At 38.7% G+C, this 19579-nt stretch overlaps 1 protein-coding gene across 4 annotated transcripts in view; it reads left to right on the top strand.

Moving 5' to 3' along the window:
* The window catches only part of SEMA6A (semaphorin 6A), a 132738-nt gene that overhangs the window by 99731 nt on the left and 13428 nt on the right, over positions 1–19579 (top strand). For 2 of the 4 annotated variants that reach the window (XM_032273373.1, XM_032273504.1), the window contains 4 exons: positions 87–145; positions 2862–2882; positions 3017–3067; positions 8163–8327. In XM_032273373.1, the coding sequence (XP_032129264.1) occupies positions 87–145; positions 2862–2882; positions 3017–3067; positions 8163–8327 (296 nt within the window). The remainder of the gene's footprint in view (positions 1–86; positions 146–2861; positions 2883–3016; positions 3068–8162; positions 8328–19579) is intronic. The other 2 variants (XM_032273420.1, XM_032273474.1) reach the window with 2 other exon arrangements.

The raw sequence follows: 19579 nt of genomic DNA on the forward strand, positions 1-19579 counted from the left end.
TTTAGTGAAACTTAAGACTCATTTCTGAATAATGACGCCTATTATTGTATTCATTTCTGTCTCTCTTTCCCTTCCTTTTTTAAAAGACTGACTTTTGAGCAGGACATAGAGCGTGGCAATACAGATGGTCTGGGGGACTGTCACAGTAAGTACGGTCTTTTATCCATTTTTATCTTAGGGCAAAGATGCTTTCAGTGAAAGGCCTAGATACATCAGCTCACATGTGGAACTGAGTGCAGCTGACACTAACGCATTCGTAAATGACAGAAATCATCTTGTAAATATCAAATAAAGAAAGCAGTGCGTTCTAAAGCCAGTTGTCAGTGTTGTCACTATAAATGCTGGCACCTATTTCATTAATTCTAATGCAGGGGAACACATTCACTCTAGAGGATATTAATTACAGCAAAGCAGTAAGTTAAATCAGCATTTCCATTACAAAATGACAGCTTTGCTGTTTTTTAAAATGGGCTTTTATACTGTCAATTTTAGCCAAATAACAAAAAGATTGATCATTGTACTCTAGCATTTTAATTGAGTGAGCCTGTTTTATTCTTGAACATATCGACTAACGAAAGTAATTATGTTTTTAAATTAGATTTGTGTCTATTACCGTATGTGATAGGAAAAAAATTTCAGAAATAACCCACAAGTACAAGGCAAATGAAAATAACCTGGTTTTTTTTTTGAGACAAGGTCTCACTCACTGTGTTGCCCAGGCTGGAAGTGGCGCAGTCTCCATTCACGGCAACCTCTACCTCCCAGGTTCAAGCAATTCTTGTGCCTCAGCCTCCCAAGTAGCTAGGACCGCAGGCACCTACCACCACACCCGGCTAATTTTTGTATTTTAGTAGAGACGGGAGTTTTACCATGTTGTCTAGGCTGGTCTCACACTCCTGACATCAGTCGATCCTCCTGCTTTAGCCTGCCAAAGAGTTAGGATTACAAGTGTGAGCAACTGCACCTGGCCAAAATAACCTTTTTATAGGAATTGGCCTACTGTGCAAATTTCAGAGTTCATTATTAAATGCTAACATTTTAGTTAGAACTTTATATAAAGGATCTTGCTCAAATTTCTGCCCAGTTGTCCTGTGACCTGATTAATATCAATATGCTCCTGAAAAATGCTTTTTTTGCTAATTTAAAGAACAATACCATACTCTTGGAAAATATGTCTAGTTTGAGCTGTTTCAAATGTTACATATGCTGAATTTCAAGAAGCTTTCATTCAAAATGGCACCAAATAATATCTCTTAAGGGAATGAAGCTATATTACTTCTGATACTTGATTCCTTAATAAAAATCATGGATATAACTCTGAATCTCAGTCGTGAGTACTGAAATTTCAGACTCTAACGTGTCATTCAACTTTCTACCTTATCTTTTTTAGAGATTAGTTATAATCAAATAAAGAAGGCTGAAGTCAGACTTATCTCCAAATCTTTGCCATATATATTTTTTTCATTTACAAATATTATATACTGGCAAAAATTCTTTACACACAAAATCATGAGTAAATAAATAAACATAGGAGAAGTGTCATCACCAAAAGATATATGTTACGTGTATGTGTTCATCTCTATCAGGGAAATAGTTTGATGTTCCATCAGTGGACCTTAATCATCTTAGTGCATTATAGCTTTATTTGCAAGGAAACAGGTTTTATTTAATGTGTGTGTGTGCGCGTGTGTGTGTGCACGCACACATGCTTTATTAACAGCTTTGATGACGTTGAGCCATTTTCATCACATTTATATTACTTGTGATAGTGGCATCTGTAAAAAAATAAGGGTGTAGATTTGGATCAAATCAGAAAATACGTGTAACAGGTAAAGATGGTTGTTACTGTGTCTATAGAATGTCCACTGTACCAGTAGGCTCACACCCTTTTCTGTGTTCTCAGGAAGAAGAACGTAAGGAGCCTCTGTATGTAGCATAGGGAGGCTCTCAGGTCCCAACCCCGTGATTTACTCTTTATTTCCAGAGTAATCTTAGCGGTCAACCCCCTGGATCTGCCTTCATGCTTTGTAGTGTGCCCTTGACTTTTAACCTCACTCCTGCTGAGGCACATAGGGTGCTTGCTTACTCTGGGCAGAAGGTAAAGCTGCTCCTCTGCCTGCCTGCCTTTCCTCGTGGCTTATCCTTTCCCCATGTTCCTGCTGGAGCATGAACTACCTCTATTAGACAGACCTATCCCCACGTAGGTATTAGAGAGGATTTCTATAACTGGTGTAATCCTTATAACTGGTACAAAATTAACAGGATTTTAAAGGGAAATGAGGAAAATACAAAGAGCCAGTGTTAGAGGCTGAGTGAACCAGGTATCTGACCCCAACACAAAACACACACCTAGATATGTTGCCTAATATGTGTAAAGGTTTGTTTTTTGTTTTAATTTCCAAACTAAAACCCCTGATGACTTCAGAATACTATAACTCTGGACAGTTCCTCACAGCATGGTTGCAAGGATAAAGTAAAAAGAGAATATAAAGAAAAGGTGTTTTTTTTTGTAAGTGTGGTCCAGGTATCACTTATGCATATGCACGTCCCTCTGTATAAAGTAGGGCTTAAACTCTCAGAATCACCTATTTGCAGTTACCATTTCATCTGCCAACTCTTGCATTTTCTCTGCCTCTTGGCAAAGGCAGTGACTTGGAGGAAATTCACTTGGTGGAAGAGATATGGAGGTGTGAAATCAGACTGAGTATAAAGTATCTTACATACATGCAGGAATTAAAAAGCACTTAGGAACAGGGATCATACATTGGCATAGTACTGTATTAGCTCATTCCCACTTATGTAAGTCATACTAAGCAGAGTGTAAAACATTAAGTAACCTTCTCCTCCCTTTTGTCTTTCAGATTCCTTTGTGGCACTGAATGGTAAGGAAGATATTACTCTCATAATTTAATACTGGTGAAAACCTATCTGAGAATTTCTATTTCACTAATCCTTTGAGTATGTTCAAATCTTGTTTCTTTTTAATTAATTTTTTATCCTCATTATTTTTTTATAGACATTTCAACTCCTCTACCAGATCATGAAATGTCTTACAACACAGTGTATGGTCAGTTTATGGGTTTTTTTTTAAATTCTTTAAGTCATTCATCTGGCAGTAGCTTATAGTTTTCATTCCTAAACATCATGAACCAGATTCTTTGTTACTTTAGGGCCCCAATTCACTAAAATTATTTATTAATTTCACCATCCTTCAAAAATCACTCTGCCTATGTGAGACAATTGATATGGGAGACGGAGTCCTAAATTTTTAATCCAGATAACATGAAATATGCCAACCTTAGGGAGTTTGGTGAATACATTTAATGAGTTCTTGAGGGAAAAGAAATTGCTTTCTAACATAAGTATATCCAAGACAAAGGAATAGTGCTGATAACTAATAGACTATGGTTTTTTAGCTGATACAGTGCACCATCCCCTAAAATGCTGGCACTCAGGACAATACCCTCTGCTGGAGAAAATCCATACAGGATACACAGGTCAGGTTCTTATTAGAGAAAACTTTCCAATATAGTATGAAATTGGCCACTGAAATTTAAGCTCAAAAAGAGTATGAATATTTTAAGATATTCTCAGTATGATTTCTTCAGAACATAGACAAGGAACAATGACGCAGTGGAAATGATGTGCAAACAGGATTTATCTCATTGTTCTTGGTCTGAAACACACAATCAGTATATTAAACAAAGCTACTAAGCTCATAAACAGAATATTCTGAATTCTTTATATGAGAAGTTGAAATGTAGCTGTTCTATTTATGTTTCTCAAGGTACCCCCAAATATTTATTAGGGTAACCTATCCATGTGCTTTTTAAAATATTGTATGAAAAACATCTATGTGACGGCAAATTTAAGCCTCTGCATTATAATGGGAGCTCTGAGTTTCATGTATACACAGCCATTTTATAGTTTGTGTGCTTAAGATCTGTAATCAAGCAGCAGATCCAGGACAGTCTTTAAGTATAGAAATAGGTAATAAGAGAGGGAGAGAAATAAATTTTCAAAAAGATAAAAGAGGAAGGAAAAGAAAGCAATGCAGATTTATGATCCAAAGAAATAGTTCATGATGGCTACAAATGTGTTTAATAGCTCTTTGTAAACTCTTACTTCCTGTGTCAAATTAGCATACATAAAAAGCCTTTCCGAGTGTCTTAAAGACTGGCTTATACGCTGGAGCTATGTAGGCATGGAAAACGGTGCCTGGTTTCTCCTGACTGGCTCCCTGTGAAGTATGGCAGTGTAGAGCAGATGAGCCCACAGAATTCATCCACCTTTAATGTTCCCTCATCTATGATTCAAACCAGAATATTGAACACTAAAGACTAGAAGAAAAATTGCTTAGAAGGCAAATGTCATCTAGTTTAGATTACCTTCAAAGAAAAACCACGCTTAGCATCTACTCTTTTCCAATATGATACTTTGCAATCATTATCTGTAATTGAATAGTCTTTATCAGATATTGAGAAATTAAGATCTTCAAATGAATTGAAGCAGCAACCTGTCCAGCATTCATCAGCTGTACTAAGACCAATTTTAACTCCCAGGTAGTTTCTCAAATAGATAGAATAATTAAACTACGGGATATAAAAATCACTCCCTAAGCTATGCCCTCTCTTATTTCCTTTACAAAAGGAAAGATACTTATTAATTATTCCATGTTAACACTTTAAAGGATGATGCTTACTCATTTTCAGGTCTTGAGGAAACTAAAGAAGAGTTGGAATTTTCCTTTAAACTAATAATCCTATCTATTTCAAGTTAAATCTATTCAGTGTGAAGCAGTTAGATTATGAATTGACCATCAAAATGAGGGCTGGTTCAGACAGTACTTACAAAAATATAGGCAACTTTTTCAAATAAACCATTGCAAGGGATGCTAAGTTTGGAGTTAATCAACCTAGAATAGCTTTCACAAATTCATTCAGTAAATACTTGTTGAGTGACTACTGTGTCCAAGGCACTGTACTGGGCACTGCATTTGCAGCATCAAAAGAAGAACCAAACTGCTATTGTTACGAGCATGGATATACACAAGGAAACCAACTCCAAAGTACAAAGTGCCCCCACGGTTTCTAGCTGTGTCTTGTGTGTGTCCTGCAGTCGGTGGCTGAGTGTAGGCCCGTAGATCCAACTACAAAACCAGAACTGCCCAACTCAGGACTGCCCAACTTCGTTAAATGATACAGGCTTTCTGCTTGTCAGAAGCTCTGTGCCACACAAGTTACATATGCAAGAACCCCTTTTAGTGAATTGGGCCCTGATTATTTTCCTTCTCTCTTCCTCTCTTGTATTGATTTAGTGTCTCTGTTTTGCAACTAATTGTCTACAAATATTGTTAATAGGTTCGAGTAGTATGAAGGATCTTTAACCTCTGGAATCACAATGACTTGTAGATATAGAGAAACAATATGATGCATTAAAGTTAACTTTCAAAATGTACCTATTTATTTGTATTTTTTGAGAATGATACAGTATAAGCTCTATTGAATTAAAATGTGACCGTTCTCATTGGACTGACAAGACAAAATTATAAATTCCAAATCTATTGACATGTGATATCACATCCACAAATGTTTGTCTATTTTGTAGCATTATTTTGGTTGCAAAGTCTCTTAGGGAATGTACAAAAATAATATAACCTTCAAAATCAGATTAGAAGAAGGAATACAAGTGGTTTCCTCGTAATTTTTGTTAAACTTGGAGAGGTAATAACACATCTTGGTTCAAATTGAGGACTGCTGCTTAATGATGCTTTTACATGGCAGTTCTAAAATTTTTGAGAATCAGGTATTGCTTTCTCTGACTGTTTAATTCACCCCTGGCACGTGTTTCCTATCCTCAAGCGTAAGTTTAAAAGATTACAAACCTCATGCTGCTCAGTTTTTTTCTTTTGAGCAAATCAGATGCATGGTTTCTCTAGATTTACATATAGAAAAATCGAGATCTGGTGGGTATTAGACTAACACTTCAGTGATAGGAAGAAGACGCTGATTTCTCACATTTGCGTAAAACATCTTCCTACCTAACTACCATCTGGTCCACATTAATTTCCTCGCATAGCCATAGCTTTCCATTACCAATGAGTTTTCCATGTATTTGCAGCATATGGTCCAGGTAATCTTTCTACAGAGAATGTGTCCCTTAGGCATATATTTCCCCTAGATTACCGTATTAAGAAATGTTCTCCCTAAACCATACTTATGGCATTACCATAAAATTGCCCCTTGAACACAGTTAAATTGAAAGTGCTCAAAACGCATATCAATTCAGGTAAAAGAAATCTGGCTACTTGGAGGGGAGGTATTTTTTATTCTTCCCCACTTTCTCTTTCTAATTCCCTACAAAGCTATTTCTAATTGTTTGCTTATGCTGGGCACTGAATTTTCTCTTAGGCTGACCATGTATTTTATTAGAGTAGTCTTGAATTTAGGAATGGAAAAAAAAGTTATGTTTTAGACTTCAATGTAAGCAGAAAGGAAATAAAGGAACTTCTATATTTCCATTTCTCAGGCTACTTTTCCTGCCCCTGTTCTCTTATCTGTATCATGACATGACATGACATGTGAAACTCAGAAATGTAAAAACAAAAAGTCTAGAATAAAGCATTCCTTGAATTTTAAATTAACATGCTTTTAGCAGCTGGATACGAAGCAGACTATTTTCAACAAATTGGATGTTTGAAGCTGTGTGAGAGCCAAACAAGTGCCATACAGAACGGGACCTCTTCAGTGTCACCAGAGCTTTGGGGCAGCATTTAAGTGTGGTGGCTCCACAGAAGCCTCTATAGCATGGCTGAGCCACTTGGCTTGCTTTTTCCTGCTAAGCAGAGTTTTAAGAAGATAAAAAGCCATCTTTGTTATATATGTTTTGTCTGTAATTTGTAATATTACAGTCTCTTGGGGGAGAAATCCAACTTCCAATAATAACTGTAAAAAAGAAGAATACACTGTACTTACTCTTATAACCTGTCTTTCTGGAGGCCGATATTTTATTTATCATGTGCATGGTGATCACACTTCAAGGCCAAAGCCTTTGGAGTTATGTGAGTCTGCCCCACTTTCCACTAAAGGCACCAATTACACATGCACAGTAGTTGCCCTCATGTCTTTTTAAAAATTGTTCAAGAGGTTGCTCTATGTAAGATGGTTTAATAAGCCAAAAACTCCAGTTGAAAATCACAGGGAGGTCATATTTTATTTCTACCAGAAAGAACAGGTAGTAGGGCTTCTTTAAATCATTGTGTCAGCTTGGATCAAAGCACCTGATACAATCTGTATTTAACCTTGTGGAATGATGGAGGGAGAGCTTATGAACGAATTCACAGGAAATGGCTAGAGTTTCTGCTGTAACTCTCAACCTAGCCATTTTTCTGATATTATCCTATGGTAGTTTATCCGAACCTCCGAAATCTATTTTTTTCCAATTTGAATCACTTTACTCAATGCGGCCTCAAAAATGAGGCTATTTTTATTGAAATAAGACACAAAAGGCACAGCCATAATAGCACGTAACAGTTGAAGCCTTCATTCCAATGCAAAGACAGTGGGAATAGATCCCTTTGGAAAGCAGTTACTTCCAGAAAGTGAAGCTGAGTTGAACCTAAGACTAGACACACTGTAGAACCTCCATGGGAAGGGCTCAGAGTAACTGGGTCACTTGTGATGGGGACAAGACTTACTCACTACCAGAAACCTACCCCATCGGTCGCAGACGTGATTCCCGGAGCGGACATTTTCTGTGTTTCATGCTGCCATGGGAATATCAAAGAAGGACACTGGCATTTCTTGAGCACCTACTATGTGTCAGACACTGTGCAAGATGCTTTCACCATTATGTCACTATTCTCCCAACGCTGAGAGGTGTCATAAACCCACTGGGTGCACAGGAAGAGGTTAAGTGATTCACTGAGGCCCACCCAGGAAGTGTCAGAGATAGGATCTGGCCCTTTGTTTTCTAACTACAAGTTCAGGGGTTTTCTGCTGAACACGCCACCACCCCTCAGCACCACCACTAAGCCATGTCATTTCTAGGGTGATCTCCTCTCAGTCTTACAGCCAGCTTGGGTGTCCCACCTGGGCCTCTGAGCAGAAGGAATGTGGGTCTCTCCGGTAATGATTTCCTAACTGTATTTGTGATGAAAACAGGGCACTCCAGTTCCCTCTTGCCCAGCACAACCACATCAGATTCGACGGCTCAAGAGGGGTATGAGTCTAGGGAAGGAATGCTGGACTGGAAGCATCTGCTTGACTCACCTGGCAGCACAGACCCTTTGGGGGCAGTGTCTTCCCATAATCACCAAGACAAGAAGGGTAAGGCCTTGGAAGAGCCTCTTCCTCTCGGGGGAGAGGGAGGGAAAAGTGGGGAGGACTGTGTAACTGCTTCCAGCTGAATTTTAGCAGGATTTAAGGAACCTCCAATGCACTATGATTGAAAGCTTCTCGAAAAAGACTGCAGCCTCATCCTCTATGTGAGGTTTGATCCTAAATTATTCTCTGGCTAAGGAAAAACCACACAAAACAAATAATAGATCCTCTGAGTTTCTTCTGCCCAAAAAAGCTGTGGCTTGGCCTGAAGCAGATGCTGGCTTCTGACATCCCTTGCCACTCCTCTTAGTCTTATTCTGTGATTTTTGGACCTTCTTTTCCCACCATAATGTGATGGAATGCAGTTCGGGCTTTGGCAAGTGAATGCAGTCGAAGTAAGGGCCCTGTTAATCAGTGAATTGAGAAATAGCCAGGCAAAGCCTTTTCTGGCCGGTAGCATCTCTCACTCTTGCATGGTGCTGAATTTGAATAGAGCCCTGGTCCTCAGACGTACTGTAATTGCCCTTAGAGGACAGTAGCTAAGACAAAAATATGTTATTTAATCAAGCAGAATTGCTATGCATTTAAAACGGGAAGGAAGCCACACTAAATGAAAGGGACTCTACTGTGAACTGTCCTAAATTCTCCTTTGCTTTCTTTGCTTAACTGCAGACAGGAAATGTCATCTCTTTCTTGCCATTTGCTGCTTCTGGTAACACATCCTACTTTAGTTGCAGCTGCAACCAAAGAGGCCTTTACTTGTCCAAAAAACAGTCTTGTAAATCAGAGACTGAAAAGCCCAGTTATGTTGCTGAGCTGTTTCCCCCCATTCAGAATTGTTTACTTCTATATGTTTTCAAGAGTTTCATCCAAGCGGGAGTTTGAGTTTGAGGGCAGAGCAGCCTCCGTGACCCTTAGAAGACAATGGCTATCGTGCCCTCCCCCACAGAATTCTACATACAGATTTCTGTCTTCGCTTTTAAAGAATGTTTTCTGGGCAGACTCTCAGACTACATTTTCATCTGCTTTTTTGCTTCTCATCTCCTGAGAGTGCTGAACTCTGCTGCTGTTTGCCAAGTCAAAATGTAAAGATGGAGCCCCTTTTGTCTTGTTCTTGAGCATGTCCTCTTAACTGATTTTATTTTCTTCTATAGACTTCTCCTTCCCCTTAGTAATATGCCCTGCCTCTATTTTTTTTGTTTGTTTGTTTGTTTGAGACAGAGTCTTGCTCTGTTACCCGGGCTGGAGTGCAGTGGCGGGTGGCAACCTCCGCACCTCTGCCTCCCAGGTTCAAGCGATTCTCCTGGTTCAGCCTCCCAAGTAGCTGGGATTACAGGTGCTCACCGCCACACCTGGCTAATTTTTATATTTTATTTATTTATTTATTTATTTAATAGAGACGGGATTTCTCCATGTTGCCCAGACTGGTCTTGAACTCCTGACCTCAGGTGATCCACCTGCCTCAGCCTCCCAAAGTGCTGGGGTTAAAGGCTTGAGCCACCACTCCCCACTAAATCTTTTCTTTTTTTTTTTTTTTTAAGCTGGTTTCTCATCAGCCTCTTTCAGTTTGAGCGAGGGACTCCTTGCTTTTTCATCCCAAGAAAGCTCCAGATAGAAGAGAAACTGTCCTGACAGGTTACAAGCCTAGCATATGCCAGTATTTGTTCTGTGTGGCTCCTGAGCTCAGACGTGCTAGTCTTGACTGTGTTCTCAAGAAGGGAAACGTAGTAGAAATCTAAGTAGTTTTGCCCACTGTGATTTTCTGAAGCAAAACAAAACAAACAGCCTTCCCAGTAAAGCATTAAATCTACCAACTAAATATCTAGCTGTTGGTTGCAGTAATTTTCTTTTCACTTCACTGAGAGGGGTAGCGTGAATTTTCTCTAATCGTTAACTGCCCCCAAGGAATGGAGGTTCTCAAAGGGTCCAATTAACACTTTGACAGATCATTTTAAAATTCGGCATTGTTCATTCTCTTGGGTCTTATTATATTGACAAAGCTGGAAGCAGTCTACATATTGTCAAACAATGGTGGCAGAGGTGATTGCATGGGTGTTTAACATGATCACTGTTCTTGTGCTAGTAACTCCTTGCCTTGTCCTGTCAAATTCGAGTTTGTTTTTTTACGATCAGTTGTATGTTTGATGGGGCAATGCCAATGAGTTGTTGTGCAGAAATTTTAAACAAAAGATATAGCTTAATGTTCCTTTTATCATAGTTTTTATGATTTCGATTTCCATGTTGCTCCAAATTATTTTTTGTTTAATGTTCATGATTTATTTTCAACTTTTGTTTCATTTTGCCAAGCACTGTGTGGTATGACTTGGTGATGGCGTTATTCCGTTGGAAAAGTCTTATTCCTTTTCTGACTCACCATGGCGTCCCTTAACTTGAACCAATCTGTGATGCCCTCGCTTCTTTTCATTCCCTGATGTCAGTGCCTTAATGATGTCACATCCGTGTATGCAGCATCTCCCGGGATGCAAGAGTTTCATGGGTTTTTTACGGGCCTGTGATGGGTGCTCTTTCTACTGGGTCGATTGTCTCATGAGAATGTGACATTTGTATGCCCCAGCTTTAGGAGCTAAATATACTCTGGAACTGTTTCTAAAATACGTCGCATTTCCCCGCTAAGCAGAAAATGTGCCCACTGACCAGCTCACTGAGGAGTCAAGTATCCAGTGCCCGTTTTATTTTGGCCGCTGGTAAAAGGCCAGTGAACAAGGCAAGCCCATGGCTCTACTCTGCAGATATGCTGACTGCCAGTGAGCTGGTCTCATTCATTGTCCACTTCATCCTCCAGACAATTCTCCATTTCCAGAGTATGTTTGCTGTGTTTTTCTTTTCCTTGCTATGTCTTTCGTCTTGATTTAATCCTGTGCGTCCCTCACATTCTGTCGAAACACGCTTCCTCAGCTTGCAGCCTAACCCCCTTCTGCTACCATTGTTCTTAGCCTCCCCCTTTCAAAATAACAGACCCAAGCCCTCTGCCCCTCTGTGGAATGTTCCAAGGCTCTTTCCTTCTACACTGTGAGTAGCATTCTGATGCTGTATGTATATACAGTCATACTAACAAAGCGTGAGAAGAGACTTGCACAGTACACGGAAGCATTATCATAGAAAATGAAGTAATTTTCTCTCTCAGTAACTGGCCTTGCCCTTCATTACCCTACTGGCCTTGTCTAATGTCTCTTGTCCTTGCTGCTTTTCTTTAAAATTGCCTGATATCTTTCAAGCCCTGGATTCATTAGTGAAAACACAGCCAACTGCTCTGTTTTATCTCTGGGTCCCTAGATGTCTGGAGCCTCTAGAGCAAGCCCTTTAATCACCAAGTTGATAAATGAGATGCAGCCCTGACTCCTTCTTTCTTGGTTTTGCCACATTAAAAAATACATATTATTTATTCCTCTTATAACTATTGAGGTGGTAATGGGTGGTTACAAAGGGCCTCTAATTACATATAAATAAGAAAAAGAAGTCCAGTTTAGTTTTAGATTTGACTTATTCCCCACCACCACCTCCCACAGCAAAAGAAATAAGAGCTTTCTTTTTTAGGTTAAACAATACTGGGAATAAATAGCCACTCTTGTGCCTCTTATTCCTTACCAAAAGTAACAATACTTTAAAGTTGATTTCCAAGAAGTCTGTGAGATGTGTAAGTAAATTAGCCATGTCCAGAACTGCCAAGAGAGCTGTGTAGCATACCTATAAAATGTAAATGCCGACCATTTTGTGAGGACACAAAAATACATCCTGAACAGAAGAAAAATCCCCAACTTCAGACTTTATTTGACAGAGTTCCTGTGAGTTCTCAGAAAACAGACAAAATAGTAAATATAGAGCAGTTCCCATTGTATTGAAGTGCCAGATATAAATGCTTATATCTTTTGGGAAATCATTAAAGTGAGATATTATCACATGATTACATTTAGTCAAGAAAATATGCCCATTACAGACAAGAATAAGATGTATTATAGAAACAGAATTTAAATTAGAGATTAAGTGAATAAGCTAAAATGGATAGTAAATGTTGAATATATTTTAATCATTGTACAAGCTATTTGTATAAGCAGTTTTTTAGTTTGGGAAATAATATTCCGGTAAGATTCATGAGATCTATAAAGATGATTAGTATTGTCCGCATCCCACAATCCTAAATGGAATTTTATAAATCACAGAGGTTATCAATAATTCTCTTTATAGTTAATTATTTATTCTTTAAATGTGCAGTAGCCTTCAGCAGTATTACCTCCGAGTGAGATGAGCAGCACCTTACGAGGGATGATTTAGGTGGCAGGGACATGATGGCCTTCAAGAGTCTTGAGTCATGTGCTGGAAATTTATGCCCTTTTCATTGCTCTTTCAGTCTTCTTCATTATCTTCTTGATTGTGTGAAAGAAAAAGTCTCAGTTTGGTGTTTTCTCATTAACAACTCCCTAAACTTGCTACTGTCCCTTTTTGATAAACAGAGAATAGGGTTTACACTGGGGCTTTGTCTTGCAGCTGGATCTAGCTGGAACTAACTTGCTTTAAGTTAATTTTTATTTTCCTGGTTACGTTTTATCTTTGAAAAGTGACACCTTTTTTCATTTGTGATAATGATACAAAGTTTCCATTTGAAATACATTTTAAAGGTAATTTAAATAAAATATTAAGTAAATAATGCAAGAGTTAAGAGGGATATAAAAATACTGATAATATGGTGAGATTCATTGTTATGACTAAAACTGTAGTATTGGTAGTTGAATGACCAAAGTTTAGGTTAACTCTGGACTATAGCAGTTGAAGGCATCCAGTAAAGATTAAACTATTGCCAAGAACTTTGCTTCTGACATTTGGACGAATGAGATTTGATGACCACTGTACCCTCTCCTGGCTGGCCATTGCAAAACCAAGTGAATACATGTGTCACTCCAAGCGTTGCGGTTATACAGCCTACTGCCCTTCTGATTTCTTTGCTACCTACTGAGCTTTGTGTTTGGGGTTGGAAAGTTTCATGAACTAGAAATTTAAAGTAAAATGGATTTAGACTAATAAGAAATTAGCCAGTCTAGGCTTGTTAAGCATCTGGCAAGTTTTCTCTCCACACCAGCAGCAAGCATCCTAGTGTGGTCTGCAGCTAGTTATGACTCAAATCAAGACCTTCAGCCTTTCCACTTTTCACCTGTTTTGCTGATATCCATAAGGACTATGTTGCTACAGGGTGTTGCCCCGCCCTGGCAATACCCTACAATTGACCCTTCTTTTCTCCTTTTCAAACTTTATCTATTTTGAGTTCCAAGCCTTCAATGTCAGGCTGTCTTTACTAACAGACTGAGAAATCTCATTTTAGGTGAGTATAGTTAATAATAGATCCTACCCCCTGGTTACTCTTACATTTTAACACTCTCCAATGCTTAAAACCTAATGGATTTGGGATTTTAAAGCACCCTAGTTCTCCCAATGCAGAATGTAATTTTTTGGCTCCTATCAAGTCATGTGTAAGTGATTTTATGGACAGAGAAAATTATTCCTGATGATAGTAAAGGAAGAAAAATAGGCCTCTCCTCTTTTCCTGATTTTTAAACTTGGGCTGAATTTCCTATGCCATTTCTTCAGTAACATTACCATAACAAAAACATTTTCTGAGGTGTCTCAAGCAGAATTTATCACTGGCTCTGTAGTGCAATTTGGATGCCAATGAAGAGTTAGAGGCTATGTTAGAGATAGACATAGTTCCTGTCCAAGAAATATCAAACACCAGACAGATGGAGCACAGGTAGACAGGAAAGCACACCAAAAGGCCTTTATGACCAACACTCTCTTTATGAAACGGCAAAACCACACATCACAGACTTAAAAAAAGCATATTAGACAAGTGAAGACAACTTGGCTGAACACATCAAGGATACAGCACTCTGAAACAATTTTTCAGCTCCCTTCCTTCAGTCCTGTCTCCCAGTACCAATATTATAGTAGTAACACATCACTTGACAGGGAAGACAAGGAAAGTGATGGATGTTTGGTAAAGGACTCATATATAAAATTTTCGTGGGCGTGTTGGCATACTCTGGATTTTTTTTGTTTTTAAGGCTGAGCTTTATTTCAAGAAAAAAAAGAACTCAGGCCGGGCATGGTGGCTCATGCCTATAATCCCGGCACTTTGGGAGGCCGAGGAGGGTGGACCACTAGGTCAAGAGATTGAGACCATCCTGGTCAACATGGTGAAACCCTATCTCTACTAAAAATACAAAAATTAGCTGGACATGGTGGCGCAGCCTGTAGTCCCAGCTATTCGGGAGGCTGAGGTAGGAGAATTGCTTGAACCCAGGAGGCAGAGGTTGCAGTGAGCCGAGATCGTGCCATTGCACTCAAGCCTGGGTAACAAGAGGGAAACTCTGTCTCAAAAAAAAAAAGAACTCATACTAATTTGCATTACTTTATTAGTAAAAATTGTCCTGTTGCAGTCATTTTTAAACGTGAGAGTAGAGCAAGGCAGTTTCAAGGAGACTTCAGAAAAAGGGCCTCTGTCTTGGGGAGTCCTAATAATGGGAGGGTAAGGGGTTTTCACTTCACTCAACAACGGAAAATGAACTGAGTCAGGTAGAAGGTGCATGGTCAGAGGTGGGGAACACGAAGAGATAGTGAATTGATTGTGATGGCTCCAAAACTCTTTTGAATTAGAGATCACTTATTTTTTATTTTGAAGGTTAGAGGAAAGGTGTCCTTCAAAGTTCAGAGGAAATGTGGTATAGCTACTATTGTTGCTGACTATGAAAAATACAATTCTTAATATTTAGCTCATCAGTATTTTTTTACTTATAAATTGTGCTATACCTGCCCCATAAAGATTTACTATCATTTTTATTACTCTAAACTTTCAGAGTTTAAACAATTTAACTTTTAGAGAGTAAAGATTAGCATCATTTTTATTACTCTAATCTGCCTGTATTACCGGCTACTCGGGAGGCTGAGGCAGGGGAATTGCTTAAACCAGGAGGTGGAGGTTGCAGTGAGCTGAGATCGCGCCTCTGCACTCCAGCCCGGGCGACAGAGCGAGCCTCCATCTCAAAAAACAAAAAAAGAAAGATTAACAATTTCAATCTCTAAAAGTTTAGCATGGGTTTAAAGAATATTTGTGGGAGTCATTTAAAGTGCACTATCTGGGAGAAGAGTAGGGTTGCTAAGCAGAATACAGGATGCCCAGTTTTTTTGAATTGCAGATATACCTGAATACCATTTCTAATACTGAAACAAAACTAAATGATTGCTAGTGTAAATATATCCCAAGCATCGCATAGAACATGCATTTAACTAAAACATTTTTGTTTATCTGAGTTAACTGAGAACACTTAACACTTTTTGCTATCTGGCAATTTTATAAAAGATGTCACTGATTACTCACTCAGTGAGTATATAAGATCTAATTTCTTTTTTTTTTTTTTTGAGATGGAGTTTCGCTCTTGTTACCCAGGCTGGAGTGCAATGGTGCGATCTCGGCTCACCGCAACCTCCGTCTCCTGGATTCAGGCAATTCTCCTGCCTCAGCCTCCTGAGTAGCTGGGATTACAGGCACACGCCACCATGCCCAGCTAATTTTTTGTATTTTTAGTAGAGACGGGGTTTCACCATGTTGACCAGGATGGTCTCGATCTCTTGACCTTGTGATCCACCCGCCTCGGCCTCCCAAAGTGCTGGGATTACAGGCTTGAGCCACCGCGCCCGGCCTATAAGATCTAATTTCTATATTACATTTGGCCTTTAACTCTTAGAAATCTAAAATAACCCGTATTCTGATCACGTTTAAGAAAAAAGCTTATTCCACGAAAAGTATTTTTAGCATACTTAAGTTCAGAAAATGACTACAGAATGTTATATATGTGTTTGAAATGTGATAAAGAGTAATTTAAAGATTATTATTGAAAACAGGCATTCAAATGCCGCTTTCAAGTAAGGAAGGCTCAGAAATCAATTTTTCCTTAAAGAGGATCATGGTTAAAACTATTGGTTCTTTTATGTTTTACTTAACCTCAAATTTTTAGCAACTATTATGTTAGCCATATATATTTCTTTTTTCTTCCCAAATTATATGGCTGCCCTCCCTTTTTTTTTTTTTTTTTTTTTTTACCATTTTTATGGCTTTGGAGAGGAAGAACTAAAATTCCGAAAGCGTTAAAAAATAATAGTTTAATAATGGTGATAATAATTTCATCTCAAAGAGGCAAGACGGCAACCATTCCTTTGTTTCTTTTTTCCTGCATTCAACAGAAATTGAACAAACATGTGGTATATGTAAACCTTATGCTGAGTGTTACGGAAGTTACTAATTTGAATTTCACATAAGCCTGGCATTCAGACAGCTTACAGTTTAGTGAGGGATACCCACAGGTGATGTAACTGCTGGGGCAGGGTAAAGTCTGAGAGTAAGGGAAGTCGAGGAACGAAGGGGAGGGAGAGTACTAAGGGAGTCTAAGGGGTGGCACACCTGATTCCAAGTGGGGGACACAAGAAAGACCTTGCAAAGTCTTGAAGGAAAAGTGGATTTCACAGGAAGAAGGGCATTCCAAGCTGAATAAAGGCCATGAGTAAGACACCACGCTGTGAAATTACTGAGTGTAATGATAAACAGGCAGGAAGTGTGTGGTGACTAAAGTTATGGAGGACTGGAATGGGAAATGAGATTGAAATCGTAGCCTGGAACCTTCAACGCCCAAGCCAAGGAGTTGTGGCTCTTGCTACAGGCAGTGGAGGATAGGAAGGTAGATGGTGAGAAGAAAAGAACCAACAGGAGGGTAGAAGTGGGGAAAGACGAAGATAGCGAGACTGATAGATGATAAATATATAATAGTCACTTAATCTTATCAGGTTATTGATTACATGTACACAGTAAGTTTGGGAAATAGAATTTAGCATCAGTTTTGGATCTAAAGTATCTGTTACTACACCTCGCTGGCATTCTCCTGGTAGATGCCTCTTGCCAAATTAAGAGCTCTATCCTAGGTGAAACCCCAGGCAAGCTGAACTACAAATTTGGGCTTCTTCCTTTCTTTAGTTAAAACAGTGGGGTGCAGCCAAGCACGGTGGCTTAATTAATAATAGAATCCAGGATGCCACTGTTTATTTTGACTGTACTAATATTTCTTGGTCACCTATAAGAAAAGGCATCTGTTTGTAGTCTCTGGCTTTTCTTTGAGGGATTGAGGAAAGTGATATTGTGAGCAAGCCACGTGCTGAGCTCTCAGATGGATGACATGGGTTTCCATGTTTGAATGTGTGCAGTGGGGAGGGTCCAGAAGCCCATGTGGAAGGCTGTAACTGTTCTTTCAGTAGTGTGGGCATAGATGTAGACTTGATAATTAATTTTGTATCCTTTTGACAACTTGCTGAATTTATCTAAGGTCTTGATGAGATTATTGTGGAAAGGGTAGAAGAGAAAAAAAAAGTTAAATGTCAGCCATGCAGAAAGCTGTTTCATCTCCCTGCCTGCCTGAATTTGCGCACCAGTATTTGAATTTTCTTTTCTAGGGATACCCACTAACCTTTTATTTTTTTTAACCTAACATTCATTTTCTCAAAAAAATGAAGGACTTAAATTATGATTATGGAGGCTTGAACTTTTGCTTTTAAAACGGCAACTTAAACCTTAGGGTATTAAAAAAATCAATTCGCCTTCCAGAGGTGCTGCTCACCTTTAATCTCTAGCCACTTTTTCAAGCTGCATCAACTTGACATGACACTTTACCCCCACCCTCCTCCCTCTGTCTCTTTTTCCATTCTCCCCCATTTTTTCTACAAAAACACACACAATGACAAAGTTTTCTGACAGCTTAATGGAACTTTCAAGGACCATGGGGACTAGGTTAAGCGTGATCTTATTAACAGAACATCTGGAGTAGTTAAAAATTTGCTCTTTAATTGGTTCAGTGGCACTGTGTTCATCTAGATTTTGTTTTGTCCTAAAAATAAAATTGTGAAGAATCAATTTGTAGTTTGGATTATGTGGAAAGATGGGAAAATAATATTCGCTGCGTCTCAACCCTTTCTTTCTGATAGCCTAGTGTTATGAAGTTTTTTTAAAAAAGCCTCGTTAGAAGTTGCGCTTTGCAAACTTCACTGCTCCATAGACAAACTAGTCTACAGAGGGCAAAACAGTGGAAATCGGTAATTTCCTAAGAATAGCTTCTCTTTTCTTGACATTTTACACGAGAATGGCCTCAAATTACGTAGGGCTTGCTCAGACTAACTACATCATGCATGTCATTATCATGTAAAGAAAGGGGATAAAAAAGGCTGTGTTCATTTGCTGGTTCCAGGGAGATAGAGGTTATGCAAGTAATAGATGAATTCTTGCAAAGTGTATGGGCTGCTCTGAGGGACTGAAAGCGAACCTCATCATGTGTAAATCTCTTAGCACTTTAAATTGTGGAAACACCCTGAAGTAAACTACTGAAATGTAGTGGATATATTAAAATGTACTGGGTGCTTGGTGGATGGGATCTTAATTGGTGTCAGAAAGCCAATTATAGGCAATGTGAAGGTTTGTCACCCTTAATTAATATTTCTTAAGCTCTTATAAGTCTGCAGCCTGACAACTATCTTTGTAAAGAGATTCATTTTTAATGGGATAATAAAATTTCCACTCCAATTATTTTTAAATTTCATATTTTTTAAAAGGATGCATTCCTTTTCAAACAGATATATGCAATTACTTTTTTTTTTAACTGAAATCAGCGGCAGTCATTATGAGCTGAATAGAAATAATGGAAGTTTGGTATAGTCAACCACTGACAATGCTTTATTAGAAGAAAATGGTACCAAGAAATTTATAGGGCGGCAAACTGCATTATGCCTAACCATTCGGACATATTAAAGCATGTCATTTCCAGTCTTACAGCCTCTTGTTATTCATAAATAATAGATAGCACTGGACACAATCATCTGATGTTTGTTAATGTAATAAATATACCCTAAGTGCTGATGGATCTTGCACTCCATGATTTAAAAGCACCCAGCAGAAATTTAATGTAACTTAAAATGTCTTATGTAATTCTATGGATTTGCAGATTCAGTTCAACTCAGCAGACCAGTAAGCACAAGGCTCTACAAGTGAACTGTTTTGCTAGGCATCTTTTATTATTATAAAGCAGGACCTTACTCTGGGGAATGACACATGAGCTCAAGTCCCTCTTTTCACCCTGCGGAATATAAAGGAAAAGAACCTTCGTGAGTTTCTTTTCTCTTGTCTAGTCATGCAAAGATGGGGGTAAAGATTTTGGCAT

Source organism: Sapajus apella, unplaced genomic scaffold (genome assembly GCF_009761245.1).
Source record: "Sapajus apella isolate SASKATOON/1434 unplaced genomic scaffold, GSC_monkey_1.0 scaffold1, whole genome shotgun sequence".
Taxonomy (NCBI): Eukaryota; Metazoa; Chordata; class Mammalia; order Primates; family Cebidae; genus Sapajus; species Sapajus apella.